The sequence below is a fragment of the Bos indicus genome, chromosome 10, assembly GCF_029378745.1.
Source record: "Bos indicus isolate NIAB-ARS_2022 breed Sahiwal x Tharparkar chromosome 10, NIAB-ARS_B.indTharparkar_mat_pri_1.0, whole genome shotgun sequence".
Taxonomy (NCBI): Eukaryota; Metazoa; Chordata; class Mammalia; order Artiodactyla; family Bovidae; genus Bos; species Bos indicus.
The window spans coordinates 18708737-18735061 of record NC_091769.1 but is presented as its reverse complement, the minus strand read 5'-3'; the positions used below and the strand labels follow the sequence as shown (position 1 = coordinate 18735061).

General features: G+C 37.2%; 1 protein-coding gene across 11 annotated transcripts in view; it reads left to right on the top strand.

Moving 5' to 3' along the window:
* The window catches only part of MYO9A (myosin IXA), a 258450-nt gene that overhangs the window by 197199 nt on the left and 34926 nt on the right, over window positions 1–26325 (top strand). For 8 of the 11 annotated variants that reach the window (XM_019968212.2, XM_019968211.2, XM_019968209.2 and 5 more), the window contains 13 exons: window positions 2299–2441; window positions 5355–5578; window positions 6058–6174; window positions 8350–8538; window positions 8972–9019; window positions 11989–12100; window positions 14623–14684; window positions 16875–17067; window positions 18511–18639; window positions 19578–19683; window positions 20429–20560; window positions 21441–21564; window positions 22875–22928. In XM_019968212.2, the coding sequence (XP_019823771.1) occupies window positions 2299–2441; window positions 5355–5578; window positions 6058–6174; window positions 8350–8538; window positions 8972–9019; window positions 11989–12100; window positions 14623–14684; window positions 16875–17067; window positions 18511–18639; window positions 19578–19683; window positions 20429–20560; window positions 21441–21564; window positions 22875–22928 (1633 nt within the window). The remainder of the gene's footprint in view (window positions 1–2298; window positions 2442–5354; window positions 5579–6057; window positions 6175–8349; window positions 8539–8971; window positions 9020–11988; window positions 12101–14622; window positions 14685–16874; window positions 17068–18510; window positions 18640–19577; window positions 19684–20428; window positions 20561–21440; window positions 21565–22874; window positions 22929–26325) is intronic. The other 3 variants (XM_019968216.2, XM_019968215.2, XM_019968210.2) reach the window with 1 other exon arrangement.

Below are 26325 nucleotides of genomic sequence, written 5' to 3'. Positions count from 1 at the left end.
CACACTAGAACTTTCAGGCATGTGAAAGTGAAAGTCGCTCAGTTGTGTCCAACTGTTTGCGACCCCATGGACTACAGACCATGGAATTCTCCAGGCTAGAATACTGGAGTGGGTAGCCTTTCCCTTCTCCAGGGGACCTTTCCAACCCGGGGATCAAACCCAGGTCTCCCACATTGCAGGCGGATTCTTCACCAGCTGAGCCACAAGGGAAGCGGTTCCAAGCATGATCACCACACATTTGAGGAGCCATCTTAAATGAAAGAAACTAAAATTAATGGATAAAATATAACTTGGAAGAAATAAACTATACAGGGGAAATAAAACTTCAAGACAGATACATAAAACTACCAATAGATCTTCTGCATAAAGGAATACAACTATATTCATAAAATTAGAATAGTCGAAAGGGAAACATCCATAATAAAAAAAGAGCATTTGAAAATTGAAACTACAATAGCATAAAGAAGTCCAAAGCATGAGAAAGAAAGTTGATATCTCTTAGAAATTTGAACAAAAAGACAAAGGGAGAGAAGAGGCAAGAAAAGAGAAGAAAATTAGAGAAGCAGTTTAGGACATCCAGTGACCCACTTGTAAGAACTCTGGAGAGATAGGACAAAGAATACGGACAGGAGCAAATCATTAATAAATTCAGGTAAATGTCACAGAATTGAAGGACTTGAGCCTCTAGATTGACAAGGCTCAACATAATGAATGAAAATAGACCCATACCAAAAGACATGTCATCATAAAATAGTGGAGACAAAAGAAATCTCCATTATGATCCTGAAAGTAGCTTTACAAATGATGGTTGTACAGCAATCACAGAGGGAATCATGCCAGATTAGAGCAGGTTAGAAGGCTCTGGGAAAGATTTAAGAACATGGAACTGATGGCATACCTAACTGTGTTTCAACATGTTGAGAGGAGATATTCACAAATGGGGAAACACTTGGAGGTGAATTGAATGTAGAAAAATGAGCAAATATAAAATAAAATATTAACTCTAAAAAATATGAGTTATATAGGGTATATGCCTCAGTTGTGAATATTACTTACATAGTAAAAAAAGGTGAATACTACTAAAAAAAACTGTATATTGACCTAACTAAAATTACAATATTCTGTTGGAGGGGGATGTCTGTGTTTGTGTAGGGTATAGAACTGGAGTGTTGGAATGTGCTTACTTTATTACCTGTGGTCACAAGTATGATAGCAATATAAGTTTGGTGAATATTAAAAGAACCATTTAAGTAAATTCTAAAGGGTTGTTTAGGGATCAGAAAAGGGATAAGAATAGCAGGGAAAAAGCTGTATCATTTGTAATAAGCTTTGTGGAACAATTTCTTTTCATACCATATAGATGTACAAGTTTAGTAATATGCTATTAAAAAAAAAAGAGGGCACCATGAATAAAAGAAAATTGACTTCCAAAGCAGATAGACCTGATTTTAACTTCTGTCTCTATCAGCACTCTGAGCCTCAGGTTGTTCATGTGTGGTTAGGATAAAAATACTCATTTATCATGGCAGTTGTGAAAAGTAGTCATTGTAAGTAAGGCCCGGTGCCTGGCTTCTAGAAGATGCTCAAAAATTTTTTCTTTTTTGGTAGACAAACATACAAAGGAACCAACACTAAATGTACAAGTAAGCCTCCTAGTACAGAGTTAGGATACATGGGTTATCCTAACTCTTGTTAGGAAACAAGGGGAGAAGAAAACCACCAGAGTGAAACCTGATACTCACTCAGAGGTTTCAAGCTGTTATTGTCTCAGGATGTTTCTTTGATGCATGTGAAGGGAGAGAGTATGTAAGTGCTAGAATGAGGCAATGTTGCATAGTAGGTATGATCCTCCACTTTGTCACTCACTGGCTGTGTAACCTTGGGAAAGTCACCTAATATTTAAACCACCAGTTTTTCACCTGAAAACTGTTTATGGTTTGAATGTAAATTTGTTGTTATAGGTATTTAAGGTAACTCTATACAAGTACTTATGCCTGGAGCATAAGTACCTATATGATGATAACTAATATGATTATATGATAATAACTCATATAAATGGTGGTTTTAGTTAACATCTCTGGCTCTCATTTCTGTTTTCAAGATGAGGAGATTATCATTTACTTTCCAGATGAAGTTTAACTGTACAGTTGAAGATTAAATATGACTTAAGCTTAACTGTGAAGGTTAAATGAATTAATTCATATGAAAGTTGTTTATATAACTTAAAGTGATATACAAATAATGTCAATAGGACATGCTGATTGCCATTTTTGCTTTTTTTTTCTTTTTGCTAAACAGACCTCAGAGAGCTAAGATGAGATTCTGGGCCAAAGGGAAACAAGGAGAGAAGAAGACTTCCAGAGTGAAACCTGATACTCACTCAGAGGTTTCAGCACTCTTTGCTGGCTCAGATATGATTCCAGCTCATCGGTTTCCAGATGGTAAAAATGGACAAAGGGTGGAGATTGTCTTCATAATTTGTTTACTCATTCTGAAAGTTTTCTATCCCTCTAGTATTTGTAACAGTAATCCTCTTGGCAAGATATTCTATTGAGGTAGGACCAAGATTGTTAAATCCTTCCTTAACTAAGAGATAATTATAGAATTACATTTTACCTGTAAGAGTAGTTTCAAGGAAATATAGCACCAAAACAATGAAGTAACAACTTCAAGAATAATTGCGAATCTTTGATTAGCCTCAGTTTTCTAAAGTGTAAAAATTTAGCCACCATTCATTCACCTAACAAGTATATATTCCTCCTGCTGCTGCTGCTGCTAAGTCAGGTCTGTCGTGTCCGACTCTGTGCGACCCCACAGACGGCAGCCCACCAGGCTCCCCCATCCCTGGGATTCTCCAAGCAAGAAGACTGGAGTGGGTTGCCATTTCCTTCTCCAATGCATGAAAGTGAAAAGTGAAAGTGAAGTTGCTCATTCGTGTCCGACTCTTAGCGACCCCATGGACTGCAGCCTACCAGGCTCCTCCGTCCATGGGATTTTCCAGGCGAAGTACTGGAGTGGGGTGCCATTGCCTTTTCCATATATATATTCCTAGTAAAAATTAATAAGATAGCAGCAGCTAATATTTGATTGTTTACTATGAAAAAGGCACTGTGCTAAGCATTTTGGATGTATTGACTCAATCCTCACAGCCATTTTTTGAGGTTGGTATGATTATTTTTCCCACTTTACAAATGAGAAAGCTGAGGCATGGAGAAATTATTTGCTTATACACGTATAGCAGTTGTTAGAGCTGAGATCTGAATTCAGGCGAACTGGCTCCAGAGTCCGTATTCTTAACTGTTGTGCTAAAAGATCTACTGTATGTCAGTTGCTAGGACTTTATAATGGTAGCTGTTATTTTAATTTGGGGGCATCAATCATAGCACATAACAAGTACCCAACAGTTAGTTCATCTGTTGATATGGTTTCTCTAAATGCTAGAATTACTGACTCTCCAAGGATTGCAGTAATCCCAACATTTGAAGATTAGCCCTTTCTCTCCAAGCCCTTTGCTTAAGTATGTATGTGCGTTTTTAATTACTATGTAAAGATGCCAGCTATCTTCAATAGGGGGGATATACATCAGAAGTGGCTATGTGATAATGAGTGGGTAAAATACCAATGAGTGGGTGAAATGTCAGTATTGAATAAAATAGAAATAGGCCCTAGGAAGAAAATTATTATCTCTAAGTAGAAATAGAACAGACCAAGTTAAAATAAGTAAACAAAACTTGTCACATCTAGGCTAAGATAAAAATAAAGGGACAGAGGATAAGATAAGATAAAGGGAGGAAAGATGATCAAGTTTCACAAAGGCATGGATCAACCAGAGCAGAAGTACCTGTGTGTCAGAGGGAAAACTGGTAGAAATTTAATTAGAATCCTGTTTTTCTGTCTTCTGACTCTGCTCCTATCAGTTTGCAAACTGATATGGATAAAACCAGTAGTAAATTAAGTGAATTCTACGAGTTCAGTTTGAAAAATTTGGAATTCCTATGAGGATCCATTTCTTATGTTTTATCTGTTTTATAGTAGTCATTCTAAATTTTTCATTTTTCACAGTTATATTCTCTACTGCTTATTTCCAAGAAGGAATTAGGAAATTCTTTGAGTGTTTGCTTAATAAGGATACATGTATAAAAATTAAAATTGTACCTTTTTATTTATCTTTGAGTAAAAATTTATTAAGGTAGCCCTTGTTTTTAAGGCTAAACTAGGATTATAGTTTCTTTAGTAACCATTATTTCTTTTAGTATAAAGAAAGATATTGTTTGTTAAATGAAATAATTAGATACTTGTATATCTAGGTTATATAATGGAATTAATATCAGTTAACACCAGTTTGAATATACTTGTATCCTCTCTATATCTTCATATTTTTTATTCTCGTGGCATATCTGAAATTTAGTTTGTCTCATTTCCTGCCTATTGTGGCATTTAGCATATGGAAGGTTACTTGTTTCCCTTTATTATCAGAATTAAGCTTTTAGATGGAATGAGGATATATCATTGGCCAGAAGATAAGGTAAATATGTGTGAGAAAAACAGGTATGTGAAATGGGACCAACGTTCTCATCAAGCCCCAGGTAGGCATTGGCAAATCCAGTGTAGTTCTAGATTCCAGTGGACTACATGGAACCAAATTTCTCTGGTATAAACAGTTGCAGAAAAATTTTGTTGTGTTTTCCAATATTATATACAAAACTGGTTCAGTCCAGGAGATGTCTGAGAAATTAATACAATTTTGAGGAAAGTATGCATATGAAAGAAAATCTTAAATAGTAAAGAGATCTAAGCAGAAGTGAACCAACTGAGTTACCTTGCTCCCTAAATAGAGGTTGCCAGGCTAACACCAGATATTGTCACTGAAACATTTATGGCTTTAGACCCTAGTAAAGAAATAATACTAATTATCAAGCGTCACTGATTTATTGGGTTTATATAAGCTGGTTGTTCTTTCAAACAGATGTGGTAAAGCTCGGACTGGGTTAGCAGTCAACACTGAACATCCTAGTGTGATTGTGTACGCCTCTCTTCTTTGGGACTGAGATCTTTGGAATCCAGGCTTCAGTTGTATACAGCACTTCCATCCAGGTTTTCAGTATCAGACCTCATCTCTTTGGGACACCTGATAGCATTTCCCATTGGAAAGTGATAATTCTTAAACAAATATCAGTACAAACATACAATCTGGATTTATTGCCTAACTGTCTGACCCCAAACATTAATGTTACTTTTCAGATGTTTACTTATTTCCTTTAGTGACTTACTAAAGGAACTTGAAAAGAAGGTGTGGAGGTTTCAATATTTTTACTAAAAAAAATTTCTTTTGGATACTCTATCTTGGTTTACAGAATTATCTCATAATCACCCAACACCTCCTTTGAGTCCAGAATTGCCTGGGAGTTGCCGAAAGGAATTCAAAGAGAACAAAGAGCCTTCTCCAAAGGCAAGGCGCAAGCGAAGTGTGAAGATCAGCAGTGTGGCTTTGGAGTCTGTGCACTGGCAAAATGACTCTGTCCAGATTATAGCAAGTGCCAGTGATTTAAAAAGCATGGATGAATTTCTTCTGAAAAAGGTATTCAGGCCCCTAAGCAGCTTTGACTGTGGAATGCTTGTATATCAGGATATGCCCCCTAAAGTATGTATGCTTCAGTAAGTTAGAGGGTCTGTTTCTTTATCGGAAATGTGCAAATCATAGGATATGCATGAGTCAGACTGGGTAGACAGAGTTTAAGGTTTTAGGCTTTACTTCTGACTTCACTTTCACTGTAACTGTCATGTTGCACTCCATATGTTAAGGTGAGGTTTGTCATTATACACTTTGAGTTGTTTTCCTGGTAGCAAAACAATTGAATTATATGATATTAGAAGAGACCTTAGAAATTATCTCATAGTAAGAAAACTTTGGCTGTCTAGTCATGTTTTTATCTGGGTCCCATGATAATTTGCCCTTTCAGGATGGTCATTGTTGAAGAAACAATATGTGTCCAATGTGGCATTCACTTCTTTTCAATTTAGTTGATTGTGTACAAAAACTCTTTCTGTGGTCCCCAGATGAATGACCTAGATAATGAAGACAGCAAGAAAGACACACTAGTGGATGTTGTATTCAAGAAAGCCCTGAAAGAATTTCGGCAGAATATCTTCAGCTTTTATTCATCTGCATTGGCGGTAAGTTGGACTGTGTCAGGAGACATTCAGAAGTTCAACATATGAAAAATTTGACAACGCCATAAAAATAATACAGGGCCATGTTCAATTAGAGATTTCTCCAGTGTCTTCTTTTAGTTTTAGGGATAGATATGGAAAAGCATACTGATTGACCTCTGATTAATAATACCCTTTAATTTCCTTGAGCAGCCTTTCCCCCCTCTTAGGGGTATATTTTCATCTTCTTAGGATATTAAATTCAAATACTCTAGCTATGATTATTTTTCACTCAGCGGCACTCTATTTTTGACCTCTTGTGATCCTTTTAGCTCTGGCTCCAGCTTCTAATTCTCATTTATGTTGGAATTATTATACTTTTTTATCCCGGGGAATTAGAGCAGTTTCAGATGTTTCATAATCTCTATGTGTGAGTTTTTTTCACTTTTACTTTACCTTGAAATGACAAACCCACTCCAGTACTCTTGCCTAGAAAATCCCATGGATGGAGGAGCCTGGTGGGCTGCAGTCCATGGGGTTGCAAAGAGTCAGACACGACTGAGCAACTTCACTTTCACTTTCATACTTTCATATTATGTTCATGTTTTAGAAAATTTATTCTTGGTACTAAAGTATATGGAGATCAGTCCTGGGTGTTCTTTGGAAGGACTGATGCTAAAGCTGAAACTCCAGTACTTTGGCCTCCTTATGTGAAGAGTTGACTCATTGGAAAAGACTCTGATGCTGGGAGGGATTGGGGACAGGAGGAGAAGGGGACGACAGAGGATGAGATGGCAGGATGGCATCACCTACTCGATGGACATGAGTTTGGGTGAACTCCAGGAGTTGGTGATGCACAGGGAGGTCTGGCGTGCTGTAATTCATGGGGTCGCAAAGAGTTGGACACGACTGAGCGACTGAACTGAACTGAACTGAAAGTATATAGTAACTAATGCTTTTGATCTATAGAATATTAGTATTTCTTGAATTGTCATGTTTATTCTATAAAAAATAATTTGTATTTAATTGATTTTTCTTTGTTCAACCTATAATTTTATGTGAAAAGTGAGAGAACTTTTCTGTGTTATCTTCCACTCAGTATATGGGTTTTTGGCCTTTTGCAAGTAGAAACCAGACAGTCTTAGAGAGCAGTAATTTCTTGACCATAATAAAGTAGTAATTAGACTATGGCAAATAAAGGTTTGGGTAGGGACAATATTGGCCATATTTTTCCAATCCTGCCAACTACTTATGCTTCACACCTATATTTTCTAGATTAGGGATCAGTGTACTTTTGAATCACATAGGAAGGACCAGCATTATAAACTGGAGCTTGATAGTGGTTTTATAATCTTGGATTAAAGAGATTCAACCTCTAATTCTGAGGAAGTGAAAGAGAAATAAATTTTAAATGTATATAGCATGTTTTAGTCACTTAAATGCTATTTTTCTTTCTCACGGAGAGTCTACACCTCATTTAAATTTAAAAGGAATTCCATGTAGATCCCATTGCAAGAAATATAGTGTTTTTTAAGGCATGTCATTCTTCCTTGGAAAAATGAAAAAGTAAAGTTAGCTAAGTAAAGTTAGTAAAATTTACCTAATGTTTCACCAGCAAGAATTCAGGTATTCACTTTTAAGGCAGAACTATCTAAATAAGGTTCATTTCTGGAGAGATAGGTAATTAAGGTATGCAAATAATCTTCATACCTTAGGACTTCCCTGGTGGCTCAGACAGTAAAGTGTCAGCCTACAATGTGGGAGACCTGGGGTCAATCCCTGGGTCAGGAAGATCCTCTGGAGAAGGAAATGGCAACCCACTCCAGTACTCTTGGCTGGAAAATCCCGTGGACTGAGAAGCCTGGTAGGCTCTAGTCCCTGGGATCACAAAGAGTTGGACACGACTGAGCGACTAAACTTTCAAATACAGTTAAAAAGCCAGGTTTATGGGAGAAATTCCCAAGACTTTCTCCAATTATTACATTGTTTAAACTATTAGGTATTTTATTAAAATGTAGCAGGTTTTATTCTGCAAATATTCCATAGCAGAGTGGGAGTTTACAAATACCACATGACCTCATGGGCATGCCCATTAGAAAGTACAATCTTTATTCAAAATACTACCCAATGAAATTTTAATCAGTCTTCTCTATATAAAGAATTTCTTCTTAAAACCTTATTTTTCTTATTGTTTATTAGGTAGATGATGGGAAAAGCATACGATATAAAGACCTCTACGCACTATTTGAACAGATTTTGGAAAAGACCATGAGGCTTGAGCAGCGAGATTGGAGTGAGTCTCCAGTCAGAGTTTGGGTTAACACTTTTAAAGTGTTTTTAGATGAATATATGAATGAATTCAAGACTTTGGAATACATACCCACAAAGGTAAAATATATTTTGATTTCTAAAAGAATTCAATTATGAATTCCTCTTAATAGTCTAGGACATCTAGTATTTGAGAAAAGCACCGCAGTGAACATGTCAACTTTGCACTACTTCATATCCAGCAAACTCCATTCTCTCTTACAAGTTGATCAGACTATATTATCTAAGCCTTCTTCAATTAATACATTTTTCACTGAATTAAAATATAATGTTGTTAAAAATGCTGTTGCTGTAAGATTATACCCTCAGCTTTGCTAGAGGTCAGTACATGAATTTCATTTTGGAAAACAGTGGTTTTCATCATTTCATTGTATCATCTCGAGACTTTTATGTAAGGACCCACAAATTTCTCCTTGAATTAGGTTTTAGAAAAGAAGTAAGAAAGTATATTAGTCTTTGTTATATCACAGTTTCTGTATTTCTTTCCCACCAGGTGCCAAAAACAGAGAGAAAGAAAAGAAGGAAAAAAGAATCTGATTTAGTAAGTTGTAATCTGTTTTTTTGCCCTGTGTTGTAAAGTAATTTTTGGACTAGCAGTCTGAAGTAAATCATACAGTATTTCTCTGGGTGTATTTAAGGAATAAGTTTATCAGATGTCTAGGGGGTAATCTTTTATGCCTTTACAAAAATTTAGAATGACAAGTATGTCTTGAATTCCTTGACTTGACTTGTTATTAATGATGGCTTCCTAAAATGGCAGAAAACTGAAATGTTTACTCATGAAAGTTACAAACAAATATGACCCTTTTGCAGAAGTAGGGACTGGGAAGGCGCTTTTTTAGGAGCTCTCTCTCTCTGTTGTAAAGAATATGAGGACTATTTAGGATTTTACAAAGATAAGTCCTTCTAACTCAAAAGACATTCCCAAAGGCATTTGAGTATATTTTATCATTGTTCATGTTCTTATCTTTTGTATCATCTCTATTACATACTTTATCATAATCTCTGTAATTAAAAGGATGTGTTAAGCCCCAGAGGAGCCCAGAATCTGCTAGTGAAGGCAGGCATTTAAAAAATTACTAGTTTCAGATGCGATAAATATTATGGTAGAAATAGTACAAAGTGCTGTTGAAATACAAAGAGAATGAAGGAATACTTTACAGAAGAAAAGATATTTTTGCAGGTTCTTAACACATGAGTAGTAGTTTAGACAAGCCGTGTCTAGCCAAAGGGAAAGAGTATGTTCAAAGACATGTGAATAAAAACCTGGCATGTTGAGCCAGTAGCTTTAACAGGTTCGAGTATTGCATGTTTATAGGGGAGCTGGAAAAGAAGGTAGAACTCTGGTAGGTATTCTGCCTTCAGAATATATCTAATATCTGACCATTTCACATTGCCTCCACTGCTATTACAGAGAAGGCAATGGCACCCCATTCCAGAGTTCTTGCCTGGAGAATCCCAGGGACGGGGGAGCCTGGTGGGCTTCCGTCTATGGGGTCACACAGAGTCGGACATGACTGAAGCGATTTAGCAGCAGCAGCAGCAGCAGCCACTGCTATTAACAATAGTCTGATACACTTTGTGAAAGTGAAAATGGTAGTCGCTCAGTCGTGTTCAACTCTTTGCAATCCTATGGACTGTAATCTGCCAGGCTCTTCTGTCCATGGAATTCTCCAGGCAAGAATACTGAAATGGATTGCCATTCCCTTCTCCAGGGAATCTTTCCATTCCAGGGGATAGAAGCCAGGTCTCCAACGTTGCAGGCAGATTCTTTACCATCTGAGCGACAGGGAAGTCCAATACACTATGTGTTGTGTTCTGATTGGTCTGCCTTCTTATATTATTCTCCCCTCACAGTTTTCTAAATAATAGCCATAATGACCATTTAAAAACAGAAATCAGATCATGTTCCTCCTCTACTCAGATCTCACAAGTTTAGCTTACAGTGTTACTCAGAATAAAACCCAGAGTTCTTACTGTCTATAAGACTTGACATCCTCTTGATCGTGACTTCTCTGAGCTTAATTTCCTCCCACTCCTCCCCCATTCCCTCTGCTTCAGCTGCATTTGCCGCCACTATCTTCTCTTCCTTCTTCTCTGGTTGTTTCCCTTCCTCCTCCTGTCTTTTTCGCTTTCCCCGGAAAATGTTAAGCTTTAGGACCTACAGAACCTGGATTCACCCCTCCCAGTGGCAGATTCTAATCCTAGAATAGTTATTGTTAACCTTAAACTTAATAAATCAGGATTATAAATCATTCCGTATCACTTGTAAACCAAATTCTGAGGTTCTTTAGATCGTTGCTTGTCACTTTTCCACTTTGTGTTTTAGAAGCATGATCTGATTCTGTTTTTAGCATGATCTTACTTCTTGAGAACTGAATCCTGAAAGTAGGGTATCTAAACCCTTTAGCCTGGCTTATTCTTATTCACCGATGGAGGGTTTTCCAATTGAGAAACCTTAGACAACTTAATCCTTTTGAGACTCAATGTCCTCATGTATATAATAGGAGTATATATTATATAAAACAGGAGTAATGCCACCTACCACTGAGAATTTTTGAGATTGTATATGAAGGAAAGGGTAGGCAATGCAGAGGAATAGTAGGAAGGTGCCTGTTATTAACAGGTAGTGTTTAGGCCTTTTATGCATTTTAAGCCTTGTAAGAGTAGTCTTTCATGTCTATATGGGAGAGAACAGTACCTGAAGATAGAAATGAGTAAAAGTGTATGACATTTTTTAAAAAAGAAAATTCATTAATTCAACAGCTGTTATATTTCAGGGCCTGTGATAAGTGCAGGTAATAGAAGGAAATATTAATAAATATATAAATAAGTATTTATACTTAAGAGCATTCAAATTAAAATAAACAACAGTGATTTTCTACTTTGTCCATCTATGAGCAAAACTAAAAATAAATTAATTTCCTGGAAAGATAAATAAATATATAGATATTTTCCCAATACTGCAGATAGGGGGTTTATTTGCATAACTTTCTTGGAGAAGGTACTTTAATGATGATATATTAAAAGCCTTAAAAATATTAAAAACAAAACCAAAAAAACTTTGACTCAGCAGTTCTGCATCTAGGAATTTATCCAGTGGATATATCAACTTTTTCATACTGACATGTACCGACTCTTTATTGAAGAGGAATTTGTGATAAATAAACAGAAAAGTGTGAAAGGTTCTTGAGGTTAAATTTTTAAAACCCACTGCTTTTAATTTAACATGCTGATTCAGAGTTGTATAAGACAGCTCTTATATGTTTATAGCATTGTTTTCTGATTTTCATATAAGTTGGTCTTGTCTCTCTACTAGATTGTTAGCTTTTTGAAAGCAGGGATCAGATAGTTTACCTTTATTTTATTTCTCAGAAGATCATAATTCTCCTCCTGGAATATGTGCCCAATGAAGACAACAAGGAATTGAAGGATTTCCTATTGCCTGACATGTTAGGGCAGCATTTACTGTGTTGGCTTTGACATAAATAGCTGTATTTTTTCATTCAGGTAGAAGAGCACAATGGTCACATCTTTAAGGCCACCCAGTATAGCATCCCTACCTACTGTGAATACTGTTCTTCTTTGATATGGATCATGGACCGAGCCTCTGTTTGCAAATGTAAGTATGAAAGATCTTTGAGGAATGTTTTTAACCACTTGATATTTCCGTTTCCATGAGTTTAACATTAAGGAATAATTCACACTCCCTAATTCTTTAAACTCATCTCTCTTTATACTCCTTTTCATCTGCTCTTTGTAGGCAAATAAGATATTTTGATGTTCTTTGGTCACTGTATTTGCAGCTCATTGTCTGAAATGTTCTTCTCCTAGATGTTAGTATGACTTACTACTTCAGTTAATTCATGTCTCCACTAGTATATTAGAGAGCTTTTTCTTTACTCTCCTGTCTAAAACACTGCTCTGTCCACCAGTTCTCCATCCCTTTACTCAGCTTTTCTAGTCTTTATACTTGGAGCTTCCTTGGTGGCTCAGATGGTAAAGAATCCCTCTGCAATGCAGGAGACCTACTTATCACCACCCAAAATGATACTAAGTATTCATTTCCTTGTTTCTCTGTCCCACTAGAATGTGTTCTGTATAAGATCAAGAAACTGTCTCATACAGAAGTCTCTTCTGAATCACCAGGGCCTAGAACAGTTTTGGCACATTATCAGTTCAGTTCAGTTCAGTCGCTCAGTCATGTCCAACTCTTTGTGACCCCATGAATCGCAGCACACCAGGCCTCTTTGTCCCTCACCAACTCCCGGAGTTCACTCAGACTCACGTCCATCGAGTCAGTGATGCCATCCAGCCATCTCATCCTCTGTCGTCCCCTTCTCCTCTTGCCCCCAATCCCTCCCAGCATCAGGGTCTTTTCCAATGAGTCAACTCTTTGCATGAGGTGGCCAAAGTACTGGAGTTTCAGCTTCAGCATCATTCCTTCCAAAGAAATCCCAGGGCTGATCTCCTTCAGAATGGACTGGTTGGATCTCCTTGCAGTCCAAGGGACTCTCAAGAGTCTTCTCCAACACCACAGTTCAAAAGCATCAATTCTTCGGCGCTCAGCCTTCTTTACAGTCCAACTCTCACATCCATACATGACCACAAGAAAAACCATAGCCTTGACTAGACGAACCTTTGTTGGCAAAGTAATGTCTCTGCTTTTGAATATGCTATGTAGGTTGGTCATAACTTTCCTTCCAAGGAGTAAGCGTCTTTTAATTTCATGGCTGCAGTCACCATCTGCAGTGAAGTTTTAGTAAATATTTACCGGGTAGTTGGACCTATATAGATGGATGGGTGAATTATTGAAATTCTTAGATTATAACTGGAAAGATACTTTATTTTACTATAATCCTTTCATCAGAACCTTTAAATCCTAGAATGTGAGTGGAGGTTTTTTTGAGGGTCCACTTGGTTCTGGCTTACAGAGCCTGTCATTCCATATACATCTGCTCTGGTGCTTTTAATAATTCTGTGAAGCTTTGTTTACTAGTGGGCCAGAATCAAATGAAAGGGCTGGGTCCAGGATGACAGTAAGGATGAAAATCATGTTCATCATAGCAAAATCAGCACTTGGATATTGCTAGATATGTTCACTTGTTCAATGATTCAATAGTGGTTTTCCTTTAAAAAAAAACTATAGTGAGAGTAAAAAATAGGGTGTAGTTTGCCATGTACTTGAATGTTTAATGTTAGCCTGATTCCTATAGGTTTCGTATACTTTTCTCTGTGATCTGAAACTGAAAAATAGAAAGAATCTGCTTCTTCTTTTATGACTTGGGTGGGCTTGCTTTGATTTCTTAATAGAATTAACTTTTTGTGTGGTTATGCTGGTGATTTTACCACTACAATTACATGGCCTCCCCTACTTGACCTTGGCTTTGAAAATCCCTCAAATCATGCTTTTGAAGCTCAAGAAGAATATTGAGGTGTTGATTTGCAAGAGCCAGAGCTGGTCATACCAAAATAACACAGGGCAAGTATTTTCTCAGGATTCTCTTCTCAGTGAGCCCATACTGCTGCCTAGCCACCCTGTTATCTCCTGGTCCAAGAACTGATTTCTGCTCTGAACCTTTCATCTCATCTTCTCAATCACTACTGATGTTCTTTATGTTCTGGTTCCTCAGAGCTCTATTCTAGACTTTCTAGGAGAATGAATAAGGCCTTTTTTATAGCCTAATATGTTACCCGATTTGTTTTTATTTTAGTATAGGTCTTTGATATTAATGCTTTTTTAATCCACTGGAATGATTCTTAATAGGTATTTCTTGCATTTTATCAGATCATAGAGCAAGTATAAGAGGGGAACATGGGCAATGGTTTGTGAATCAAACCAGGAAGATAGATAAATATTTTGCTGGGATATGGTGGGGACAAGGAGGAGGGGCAAGCAGTCTTGAAAGAATAAAAAACTTTTTCCCAGACAGTGGTTAGGATTTTTAGGTATGTTTTTCAGCTTCATTTTTCTGAATTGAATGAGTTAAGACCATTTTTTATTCTATTATGATACAAAGTATATGATGCTATAGGAGTCTCAGATTTAAAAAAAGTATCTTCAAAATAAAACAGTAAACTTGTTAAGTTTTGCCACTAATATATAGACTTCTGAAAATGTTACATTTTAAACCTGTTTTTCAGTGTGCAAGTATGCTTGTCATAAGAAGTGCTGTCTGAAAACCACAGCCAAGTGTTCTAAAAAGGTAAGAAGTTATTACCTATGAGTAATAAATAACAAGTCTGTTGGAGAATGGTGCAAGAGAAGGAAAGGACAAAAAAGGTCTTTTTTGCCTTGTGGAAAGAAATCAAAGCCTCTTTGATGATCTTACAGAGTAGTGGTTTTCAAACTTTTTGGCCACAAAATACTGTAAGAAATAAGTTTTATATCATAATCCTGCTTACACATATAGAGGTATGTGTGTATGTATAACTGAATTGATTTTTCCAGAACTGTATTTACCTTTACTACATGGGAGCTGCTAACCTGATTTCACAACCAACAACTTATTAAAGCACTCTTTTTAAAGGTTTCCTGCTTTTTTTTTCTTTTTAAATTTTTTGGCCACGTTATGCAGTATGTGGGATATTAGTTCCCTGACCAGGGACTGAACCCACTCTCCTGCATTGGAAGTGTTTAGTTTTAACCCCTGGACTGCCAGGGAAGTTCTAAGGTTTCCTACTTTAAACACTCTTAAGTGTTCCTATAAACTGTCTTGAAAGTGGTAGGCTACAGTTAAAGATTTTAACATACACAGTAAAATTCATCAGCATAGTTGGTGTGTTTACAAACTTCTACTTGGATTTGATACTGAACTTGTACTCTGATAATTTTATGCTTCAAAAAGGAACCATTTTGGAAATATTTCAGGCTTGTACTGACATGTGATCACATTTGCTTATTTGTCATATACAATTTTAACAATACTGTGCAGATCTGAACTATAATAAAATATGTGTGCATGTTTACAGCCCATGTATATAGTTTTCATCTGTTCCAAATTAGTAGACAAATCATGGCAAAGTACAAAGATAAATTTGACTCAGGGCTTAAAATATACAATGAAGGTAAGACATCTGCTGGCTAAGATGGAGTAGCTTGTGGTAGACTAATACTTGTGCTGAGAACAACTGAAAAAAGTCTGTTGCCTAGCATTAGATAGCTGCCCAGGAAAATTGGAATTTAGGGGCCTAGAACCTACAGAGAAAAGAATTACAGATTGGTGAATCTATATGTGTGAGATGTTTTCCTCTAAGTGGGAATTTGTCAGTTTTTGTTGTAGGACAAGAAATCAAGATTCTGGGCAGAGGGCCACACTTAAGAGTCAGAAAAGCCAGAAAAGCTTTTAGAAATCTTATAGAGTTATAGAGACAAAAGTTGGAGTTTGGGATTGCCAAGACTTGAAGGACCATGATCCAAACATATAGAGAAGGGAGCCTAAAACTCGGGTTTTCCCTTTAAGGTGTTTTCTGAATTCTTAAGCTGCACAGGTCAAGAGGCTAAGAAGCTAACAGAAAAGCAGATTATTTTGCAGTCTCACAGTGTCAAAGAAAGAAAAATTAGAGTTGTATGAAAAGAAAGGGTGTACTAATAGACTAAAAGAACTCAGCACTGACTGCATGCAGGATGAAGGAGAGACTGGGGTATGCAGTGTTGGGCTAGGCAAGGAGCATGGAGCAGGAGAAGGAAAGGACAAAAAGGAGATTTACATAAAAAGTTTCAGTCTCAGAGATAATAGCTGGCATTCTTCTTTTATTTAAAGTACTTCAAATAAACTTAAGGATAAGCCTTTTTTTCCCTATCACATAAAATAATAATGAAATACAATATCAGAATACACTATTGAATTAAATGAAAGAGGTCACTAATCTTGGGCCTCTGGGTGCCCCTGCCTTTAGCTGTGACATCAGTAGTCAGTTTAACTTCTCTAAAGTTTACGTAAACACCAGAGCATCCTTATGCTTCAGAAATTAGTGACAACTCTAATTCATATCAAATCAATAGGTTTTCTAGTGGTACATGGTAAATGTTTAGTATACAGAGTCTCTCCCCTTTCTCCTTTGCCCACAGCCCATCTTTACATGAAGAGATTTTTTTAAGGAAAGGAAAGCAGTAACCTGTAGCCATTGCCTGCATTCTTCCCCATTATTTGGTGGGTTGGGGGGTGGAGAGGGGGGAGTGCAGTGAGAGGGGGGATTCCAAGTGGAAGAGGATTGAAACAAACTTCTCACTTCTTTATATTCTCAGCATTAACAAGAATTCCCTTTCCTCCCAACTCTCGTAACTATGCTTTTAAAACTTGAGGAAAAGAAAAAATTGTTACTTTTAAAGAATTGGATAAATATATTTAAAGGTGTTTGAATGTATTTGGAATCAAAAATTATCTTCCATGTAGTATGATCCAGAGCTGTCCTCTCGACAATTTGGGGTTGAACTGTCCCGTTTGACCAGTGAAGACCGAACTGTTCCTTTGGTGGTGGAAAAGCTCATAAACTACATTGAAATGCATGGACTGTACACAGAAGGTATTTACCGAAAGTCTGGTTCAACTAATAAAATCAAGGAGCTTCGACAAGGTCTAGATACAGGTAAGATAGTGCCCTCTAAATCAAGACCAAATACTCTTATTTAAGCAGGTCATCTCATGCTTTTAGTTTTTATTACATGTTGATCCTTTGCTTGAAGCCAGAAGAATGCAGTCTTTTCTGTGGTGCCTTTTTTTATTTTTTTTAATCATTTGTAGCTTTCTTTTATATGGTCCACTCAGCAAACATACATTGAGTATCATTTGTACAAGGGATTATTAGATATTTCAGACAGATCTCACTTAATCTTTTTAGCAGTCTGGTAAGATCATATCTTTAATTTACAAAGAAGAAAACTTGGGTTCAGGAAAATTAACTAATGAGCTATTGATAAGATGCAGGGCAATGTGCTGATGTTTTTCTATTAATCTTCACAACAAATGTTTGTACTGATGTTCACAGACAGTGATTATTATCCCTGTTTACAGATGAAGGAACTGAGGCTTATCGAGGATCTTGCCGAATGACTTACCACCAATAAGTGACAAAGCTGGCATTTAACCCATAATCTAAACTGTTGCCTGTTAATCTGTTACTCTGACTCCAAGTGATGTTCTTTCTGGTGTATATTATTGCCTTCCAACACTGATGACATAGTTATTTAAATTGATAATTAGTGATTTGAATATGTATCTGTGTAGAGCTGTAGCCTCAGTTCTGGAATGTATGCAGAGCTTTGACTTTGGTTTTATGTTCAACTTCTACTCTTTACCATTATTGAAAAGGGATAGATTTTTTTTTTGGCTGCACTGCACAGCTTGTGGGATCTTAATTCCCCGAGCAGGGATTGAACCTGAGCCCTTGGCAGAAAGCATGGAGTCCTAACCACTGGACTGCCAGAGAATTCCCAGGAATAGATCTTTTTGAATCACATGTAGGTGCAATACTTGTCTCTGTATAACCAAGAGTCTACCCATAGGCACCATTCATCCTATATCACCCCAGTCACCTCATGTATAACCCTAGAGGGTTTTTAAGTGAAGCATAGTAAAGATTTTCTTCACATTTCATAAGCTCAGTTATCACTGTCCTTTTATCTCTAAGAATCACTTAAAATCAGTCTGACTTGTAGAAGATGTCTTTTAGGCCTTTCTTCTATTGGCCGTCTCAAACATCACTACTAAAAGTGTGGTTCACAGGCCAAGCTGCCGCAAGAGAAGTACAGAAACTGGGAGCGAGCATTTAGAAACTTTGATAGCAGTTTAATAGTGCTTTGACATGAAAACATGTGATCTTTTATTTTACACATCTATCAGTCCACAACAGTTCAAAAAACAGACAAAAACTGTACCTTTACCATAAGAGGAACACTGTTCCAAAGCATGGAATAGGATTGCAGAAGATATTGATAAAGGTATCTTTTGGTCATGATAGTTTCTAAAGTGCATTATTATTTGACCCTCTGCATATTTTGGCTTTCTTATCTAATTCTTTATCTCTGAATAGATGCTGAGAATGTAAACCTTGATGACTATAACATACATGTCATTGCAAGTGTATTCAAACAATGGCTTCGTGATTTACCCAATCCACTCATGACCTTTGAACTCTATGAGGAATTTCTTCGAGCTATGGGTAAGCACAGGTTTCCTGGGTTCAGGAAAGGGCTACACTTGGGAAAGAAATGCTATCTTCATATTAGACTGTTTAGCCATTCTCAGTTGGTTTAAGTTCATATAGATTCAAAAGTAATACAGTAGATATAAAACTGCCACTGAATTCGCACCTATTCAAATGTTGCCTTTCTTAGAGACTCATTAAAATGTCAATGTCCTAAAAACTTTCTGAGCAAGTCACTTAGTTGCTTCTCACAAAGAGGTTGAAAGACTAAGATTATAAATAAATTGTGAATCTAAGCAAGGACTCAGTGTAACGTTGGCTATCTATTTTGTGCCATACCTAACATGCTAGTTTAATTTTTCAGTGCTATAGATATGTAGGATTTTGATGAAGGCCTATGTAGAAGTATTCATTTAGGCCCCAAGGCATAGATCCTCAAATTCCCTTCAGACTTATTTACAGCTTAGGTTGAAAGCAAAAGGAGAAGGGGGTGGCAGAGGATGAGATGGTTGGATAGCATCACCAACTCAATGGACATGAGTTTGAATAAACTTTAGAAGATAGTGAATGACAGGGAAGCCTGGCATGGTGCAGTCCATGGGATTGCAAAGAGTTGGACACAACTTAATGACTAAAGGACAACAACAGATAACTTGTATAGCAGTTGATTAATTTTCATGGGGAATTGGTTTGCCACAAAATGAAAAACTGGGGTATCTCTTGCCCCTTACTGTAATCAAGAATTACTGGGATCTAAATTAAAACTCAGGAGCCTGCTTAGTGAGTATAGAACTCAAGCAGGGGGAGATTAGTGGTAACTAGTGAGTTTTCTTCTGCTATACAGGTATGGCTAAAACTCTTAAAAGTCAGCTGGACCCAGTGAATGTCCAGAAGGAAGGTGTAGTGTATAAGAGAAGATATTCAGTCTTAATTGCTGCTCTTCCTGTTTTCAGGCCTTCAGGAGAGGAAAGAGACAATCCGCGGTGTATACTCTGTCATTGACCAGCTCTCCCGAACTCATCTCAATACACTGGAACGCCTCATCTTTCATCTGGTCAGGTAACTTCAAGAAACAAAGATTTGCTTAACATTTTCTCTTGGATTGTTTTAAGTAAATGAAGAGTTCCTTCATATGGAAAACTGATATTTTTTTTCTTATTAATAAAGTCAATGCCTTGAACAGGTGGTTAAGATTCCCTGGAGCAGAAATTCTCCATGGAGTTGGACTGCGTGGCAGGTGCTTCCCCACCCTAATGAGCCATGTAATCATTCAGTCTTATGGTGGCACTGTGTAGCCTAGCTAGATGTCTTAACTCTTGAACTAGAGAAGATGTGTGTTTATTGACATAGCCTAATTCATAGGAGGTGGTGGGGTCATATGGAGCTCAGGAATCGACTGACTAAAGAGACTTCAGGGGCAGTCTGTGTTCTCCTGAGAGTTGATGTTGGGGAAGAAAGCCATCTTTCTCTTTGGGTAAATATCTTTTATCACTGTCTGAAAATGCCTTAAGGTCTCTGCATTCTTTAGACATGTTCATCTATGAATGGTGACCTGGGACAGTGAGTCATAAATTTCCCTTGGTCAGCTATCTGCTGACCTCAGTTGCGTCAGGGAAGGAACAGAGTGAAAGAGTGCTTCCCAGAGGCAAGGAAACCGCTTTGGGGAAATTCTACAGTGTCTCAACTGGTAGGGATATCCTTCCAGTACTATGCAGCTGATGTCATTTGCCTTTCTCTCATCTCTTCTATCTCCCTGCAGTTTTCCTTTTTTATCCCAGTTTCACTTGGGTTTTTTGTTCCTTAGGATTGCTCTACAGGAAGACACTAATCGAATGTCTGCTAATGCTTTGGCCATTGTGTTTGCACCCTGCATTCTCCGCTGCCCTGACACCATCGACCCACTGCAAAGTGTGCAGGACATCAGTAAGACTACCACGTAAGGCCAGTCACTATCACCTCTGCAGTACACCACGGGCTTCTGCATCAGTGTAGTCACTTTATCCAGCTATCAGAGTGAATGATTTATCCTTTTTTTACTTTGGCTGTGCCATTCAACTTGCAAGAATCTTAGTTGCCTGACCAGGAATTGAACATGGCCACACTGCAGTGGAAGTGCAGAGTCCTAACTACTGGACCACCAGGGAATTCCCCTAGTGAACGATTTCTTAGGTTCATATGTTTTTAATAAGATTGCTAGGCACCACGGGTCTTTTTTATGCTGAATATGAAAAATTCCTTTAGATTCTATATATGAAGCATCTTTTGTTTTGAAAGGTCTTATTTTTTAAATTTGGCTTTTCTTTACATTTGTTTATAGTTTCCAGATGTATTTTAAAATCTCATTTTACCAAATTACATATACTTTGTATTTTCCTATAATCCAGTCTAACTGTAGTCTTGTGGCTCTGTATCTCTTTGGTCTTAATACTTCAATATTCCTGTATTTCACCTTGGCCTTTTTTCACGGATCTCTGATTTCCTTCTAGAGTGCTGATTTTTAACCTTTCCTGCAAAAGGAGCTTTCCCCCAGAAAGGCCTGGTATTTGTGTCCCATTCCCAGAGAGTCTGATTTACTTGGTCTGGGGTATGACCTAGGCATCGGGACTTACACCTGTTCCTCAGGTGGATACTAAAGTGTGGCTGAAGTTGTGAACCACCATTATAAACCCTGTCTCTGAGCTCATAAAATAAGGGATGTTGATTTTTCTCTTATCCTCCAATTCTACCACACTTAGCTGAAAAGTAGTCTGTGACTGATATAATGTATTTGATTTACTTCAGCTCTTAACAGTTTTCTCTCTTTCCTTTTGTTTCAGCTGTGTGGAGCTGATTGTTGTGGAACAAATGAATAAATATAAGGCTCGTCTCAAAGACATTAGTAGCCTGGAATTTGCTGAAAATAAAGCAAAGACCAGGCTATCACTGATTCGTAGATCAATGGTAAGATGCAGGACATAGAATCACAGGGGAAAGTGGGCGACTTCCTTGGAGTTTCAGTGCACATTATGATGTGTGGAGAGAGATTATTCTCCAAATCTTTTTCACATGGAGCAAGTGAAAAAAAAATCACCTGTCTCAGGGTATAATGTTATGCCTCATGTTTGATCTTTTAACTATTTTTAGTTTTATATACAATAAAATGTATATTCAATTAAATGTGAAGAATTTTATAAATCAAGTATTTGGATAAAATGTTGGTGGTTTAATAAGTTGCCCTGTTTTCTTTTCCTGTTCTTTCTATGAAAACTTGACCCACCCTAACTTTTGGTTCTACTTCCTTCTACCATCTGTTCCCATCCTTAACCATGTCACTTTTGCTTGTCCTGCCAGTACTTCGGGGCGCAGACAACTTAATCACTTACAAGACTGTGGTTCATATGTTACAGATTTCCATTATGGATCTGCTATTATCAAATAAAGATTTGCTAGATTTTGAAGAAAAGCCGTACAAAAATGATAATTAATTTCTTCCATTTGGCCACTTTTCTGTTTAATATCTTCCTTTGTAACCAGTGACCTATATGTAAATAACTCCATTTCACACTGATCCATAATCAATAGGGTCTAGGTAACTGGAAACTTACTACTGCATTTAAGTTTAATTATTGCCCATTTACTACCCTTTCCCTGAATTGTAAAACAAAACTGTATTAGTGAACACCCATTCAGATCCCCAGTAAATCTCTAAAGAGAAGCAAGCTTCCCCACCATCAAGCCCATGCTTTTGCAGGGGCCCAGCAATACTTCCGCTATACTTCATAGTTTATCCTTAGATTAGCATTAAAGTAACTCTGTTTCTTCCTTTACTGTTAAACTGCCTGGCACAGGACAAGTGCCCAACAAATGTCTGTTGATTAAGTTAGTGAAGGGTGTTCTCTAAAAACAAACATAAACACAATTTTTCCAGCCAGTAAAGGTATTCAATAAAGCTCATCACAAAACACATTCTAAATTTTCTCCCCAGCAGATGAAAACAGAAACCCCATTTAAAAGTGAAACCCTTTTTGTAGTATGAATTTTTAAGAACTCAGTTCTGAGAGATCCAAGTTAGCAGTACCCATCCAGTGAAGAAAGGAAGAGACTTTTTACTATAAATCTACTTTTCACAGCAGGTAGACAAGCCGTGCTTTTTTGCTGATGCTGCAGAAGACGGATATATTCATTCCATTGAGAGATTAAACCTCTTTAATGGGGCAATGACATGTACATTCTAACCGTCTGCTTTCCTTTTCATGTCCTTCCTAATCCAGAAACCTGTACTAATTGCAGTTAGATTTATGAGCATTACCCGCAATTCAGTCTCGGTATGTATTAATATTGTAATGTGTCACAGCCACTTTACATTATTGTCTCTCATGCATCCAGCAGTTGTTCTGCTCTGTCTGTCATCCATGCCTGTCCACCCTCCATGTGCAGCCCCAGTTCAGGTCCCACTTCCTGTTCAGCCTTCACGTGCTTTTCTCTTACTCTCTTTAGAATCTTTATTTTCTTTCCTCTGTATCATGCTTTTGAACTATGTCCATTTATAATATTCTGGTTTTTCCTCTTTGTCAGATAAGCCTCTTTGTAGATTTCTTTGGTGTGATTATTGAAAGGTGAACATTGAAAGCAATGAGGTGTCAAATTTCTGCTCTATGAGCTGTGTTCTCATCAGTCTCCTCCCTTACTACTTGAAAAACCTTTTACTGTTATTATCATCCTCGATCATTAGAAATGCTTATTTACCCATTCTTATCTGTGACTTTGCTGTCTTCCTAGAGGTAGAAGTATGACTTCTTATCTACTTAGTATTTTTTAGACAGAGCTGCAAGTAGTAGTGAGCCTGTCGATCGACTGGTTCTAGACTTAAATAATAATAGTAGAGTAGAGCTCATACCAAAATTTCACACATGCAACAAAAGAATGAAGAGATGGAACACCAGTATATATGGAAACTAATTTCAGAGACTGTCCATCTTTGTGTAACCAGTTTGTTGAAGATCTCGATTTGCTGGGATATAAATATAAATCAGTTTTGCTTTTTATCTAGTAATTGCCTTCCAACTCTGCTGTATTAAAATCCCCTTTCCTACTGGATATATCAAGTACCTTAACACGTCTTGTCATTTTTTTCCATAATTTTTAAATGTTCTAGTCTCAATCTATTTTTTAAGACTAGTGAAGTCACTCAGTCATGTCTGATTCTTGGCGACCCCATGGACTGTAACCTACCAGGCTCCTCCGTCCATGGGATTTTCCAGGCAAGAGTACAGGAGTGGGTTGCCCCCCATTTAAGCCTAAGTTCTCTTCATATTATAGCATCAGTCACAGGCTTGATCCAGTACTCTTATCACTTTTTCCCAGATTAGAATAGACCTTAATCTGGGGCTGAAAACTTTAGGTCACACACTTCTGCCTTCCCTCTTTCCTGTGCTGTTTTTATCCTCTGGTGTTGAAACTGGGAGGAGTGATAGGGGAAGCAGAATTCTACATGATGTGCCAAGTATTGAGTCTTCTTGGTTATTCAGCACTACTATTCAGGTTCATTGTAGACAGGCTAAATGAAGTTGTGCTGACTGTGCTGACAGTGAGCTGAAGTCTGTCCTGTTTCCATAGGCATTGGCAATCCCTTGCAAGATTTGGTTACATCTTCTGATTGATGGCATTCATACCATGTGTCTCTGATATGTGTGTCTTTTTTTTTTTTTTTTTTTTTGCCTCAAGACCTTACCCAATCAGATCTACCTCCCATGGCCAGTTCTAGGGCCTGCAGGCACACTGGGGAAAAGGTTGTATTTTTCATACCTCTTGGTTCCTAAGAACTTAAGGTGGGTGATAGTCTTGCCTACTTTCCTATGTGACACTTTCCACACAGTCTCTCCCCACTTCTCTTTTCCCATAAGCATATTATAGAGTTGTAAATCAGTAAGTCTTTTGCCTATACAGACACCCAAACAGGGAATGAAATACCAGTCTGCCTTTCTTTCAGATGACTTCAAACTTGGATTCTTACCTTTTCAATTCGTTATGACACTGCTTTTTTGCTATAAGAGGAGAGACAATATCCTCCTTTCATAAACATTATGTTCCTCTCAAAGTCCAATAACCCCTCTTTTTTTTAAAAGCCTCTTTAGATATATATTGAAGGAAAGGTGCTAGAATATTGATGACAGTGTTGGTTTAAAGAAAAGGGAACTCTCAGTAAGCCCTAAGAGGAGAAGCCAGTTATTGTTGGCTCCTTGAAACTATAAGAGGGGGTATTTAATTATCCTCAGCTTTTGACCTTAGGTACAATTTGGGAACATGAGGAAAACTCCCACTTGCATATGCATCCTATTGCATATGCATCTAGCTGTAGAACAGGTGTTGGGTCCAGACTTAAGATCAAGACTATGTCTCGTACGTATTTGGTATTCATTAAGCAACTAAGGGATTGAATCTGAGAACTGAATCTAGGAGAAAGAGTGATTTTTAGAATATTCACTACAAATAAACTAATCAAAGTCAGTAGTATTCATGTCTTCATAGGTGGAAAAGTTGCTATTCTGTAATTAAATACAGTAGTGACTTTTCTTAAGTGGAATGAAGTGAATTTGTATGTTATTGCTAATGTGAAAAGTCATTTGGGTTGGGTGTTAAAAGAGGAGAAATAATTTAACAAATGGAGAGAAGAAAGGGGAATGACAATTCCAGAGGCAGAGAAGCACGAAACAGATATGACTACCTTGTATAGCTAGAGCTGGGCAGGTTGTGTGGATGTGGAGAAGAATTTGGAAAGTTAGACTGAAACCAGACTTGCAGCATTAAAATTTTTGAATTCTCTGATTTTGAAGCTCTGGGAACTATGGAAAGGTTTTGAAGTAGGAGAACGTTACCATCAATTCTTTTTGAAAAACAACTGGTAGCATTTTAAAGAAGAAAGGATTAGAGATGGGCAAAACTAGCAGCCTTTATCAGTTAGGAGACTCTTGACTTATAGATAATCATATGTGCCTTCACTAAAATAGGTTGAATCCTGATCATTCCATTTTGAAATGTTTTCTACTACCATGTACTTTCCATGTAATTAGATTTGTGTAGTATAAGCTAGGCTGTTCCCATACTAGGATTTCAGAATATGATGTACTCACAGTCTATCCAGTTATGTCTCTTATATAACAAATTAGGTGTTTTTGTAACTTATTTATATTATAATTCTAAACATAAGTATTGATTTAATATTATTTAAGCTAATTAATATGAAGAATAGAATTTGAAATAACGTTTACTAATCTGTCAAACCACCTCACAAATTATCCTGTTGAAAGATGCTACAGAAGTTTTCACAACCAAACAAAGTTTGGGATATAATATGTATCACTTCTAAAACTTTTAACTGTAGAGTACTTTCTTCATAATGGGTCTAGTTTAATAAGAGTTCTAAAAAAGGCATTTTAAAAACAACATTCTAGTTTTTAAAAATAGTATCAGTTGCTATTTTATGTACTTATTTTGGAATTTTGAAATTGCTCTTAAATCTTCAGGGTTTCTTGCTGCACTCATAGCAGTTGGCAGTGCGTGTGAATCTTGCATCATCTAGGCTTTCTGAAGAGCTTGCCTACATGTCTCTGTTAGAAATGGGCATACCTGCAATTCTGTATATCAGTGTGGGTCTACAGGGATAAACTTGGCAATTGACTACACCAAGAGAAGCAAGAAATGCCCTTCCAAAAGTGAAGTGTT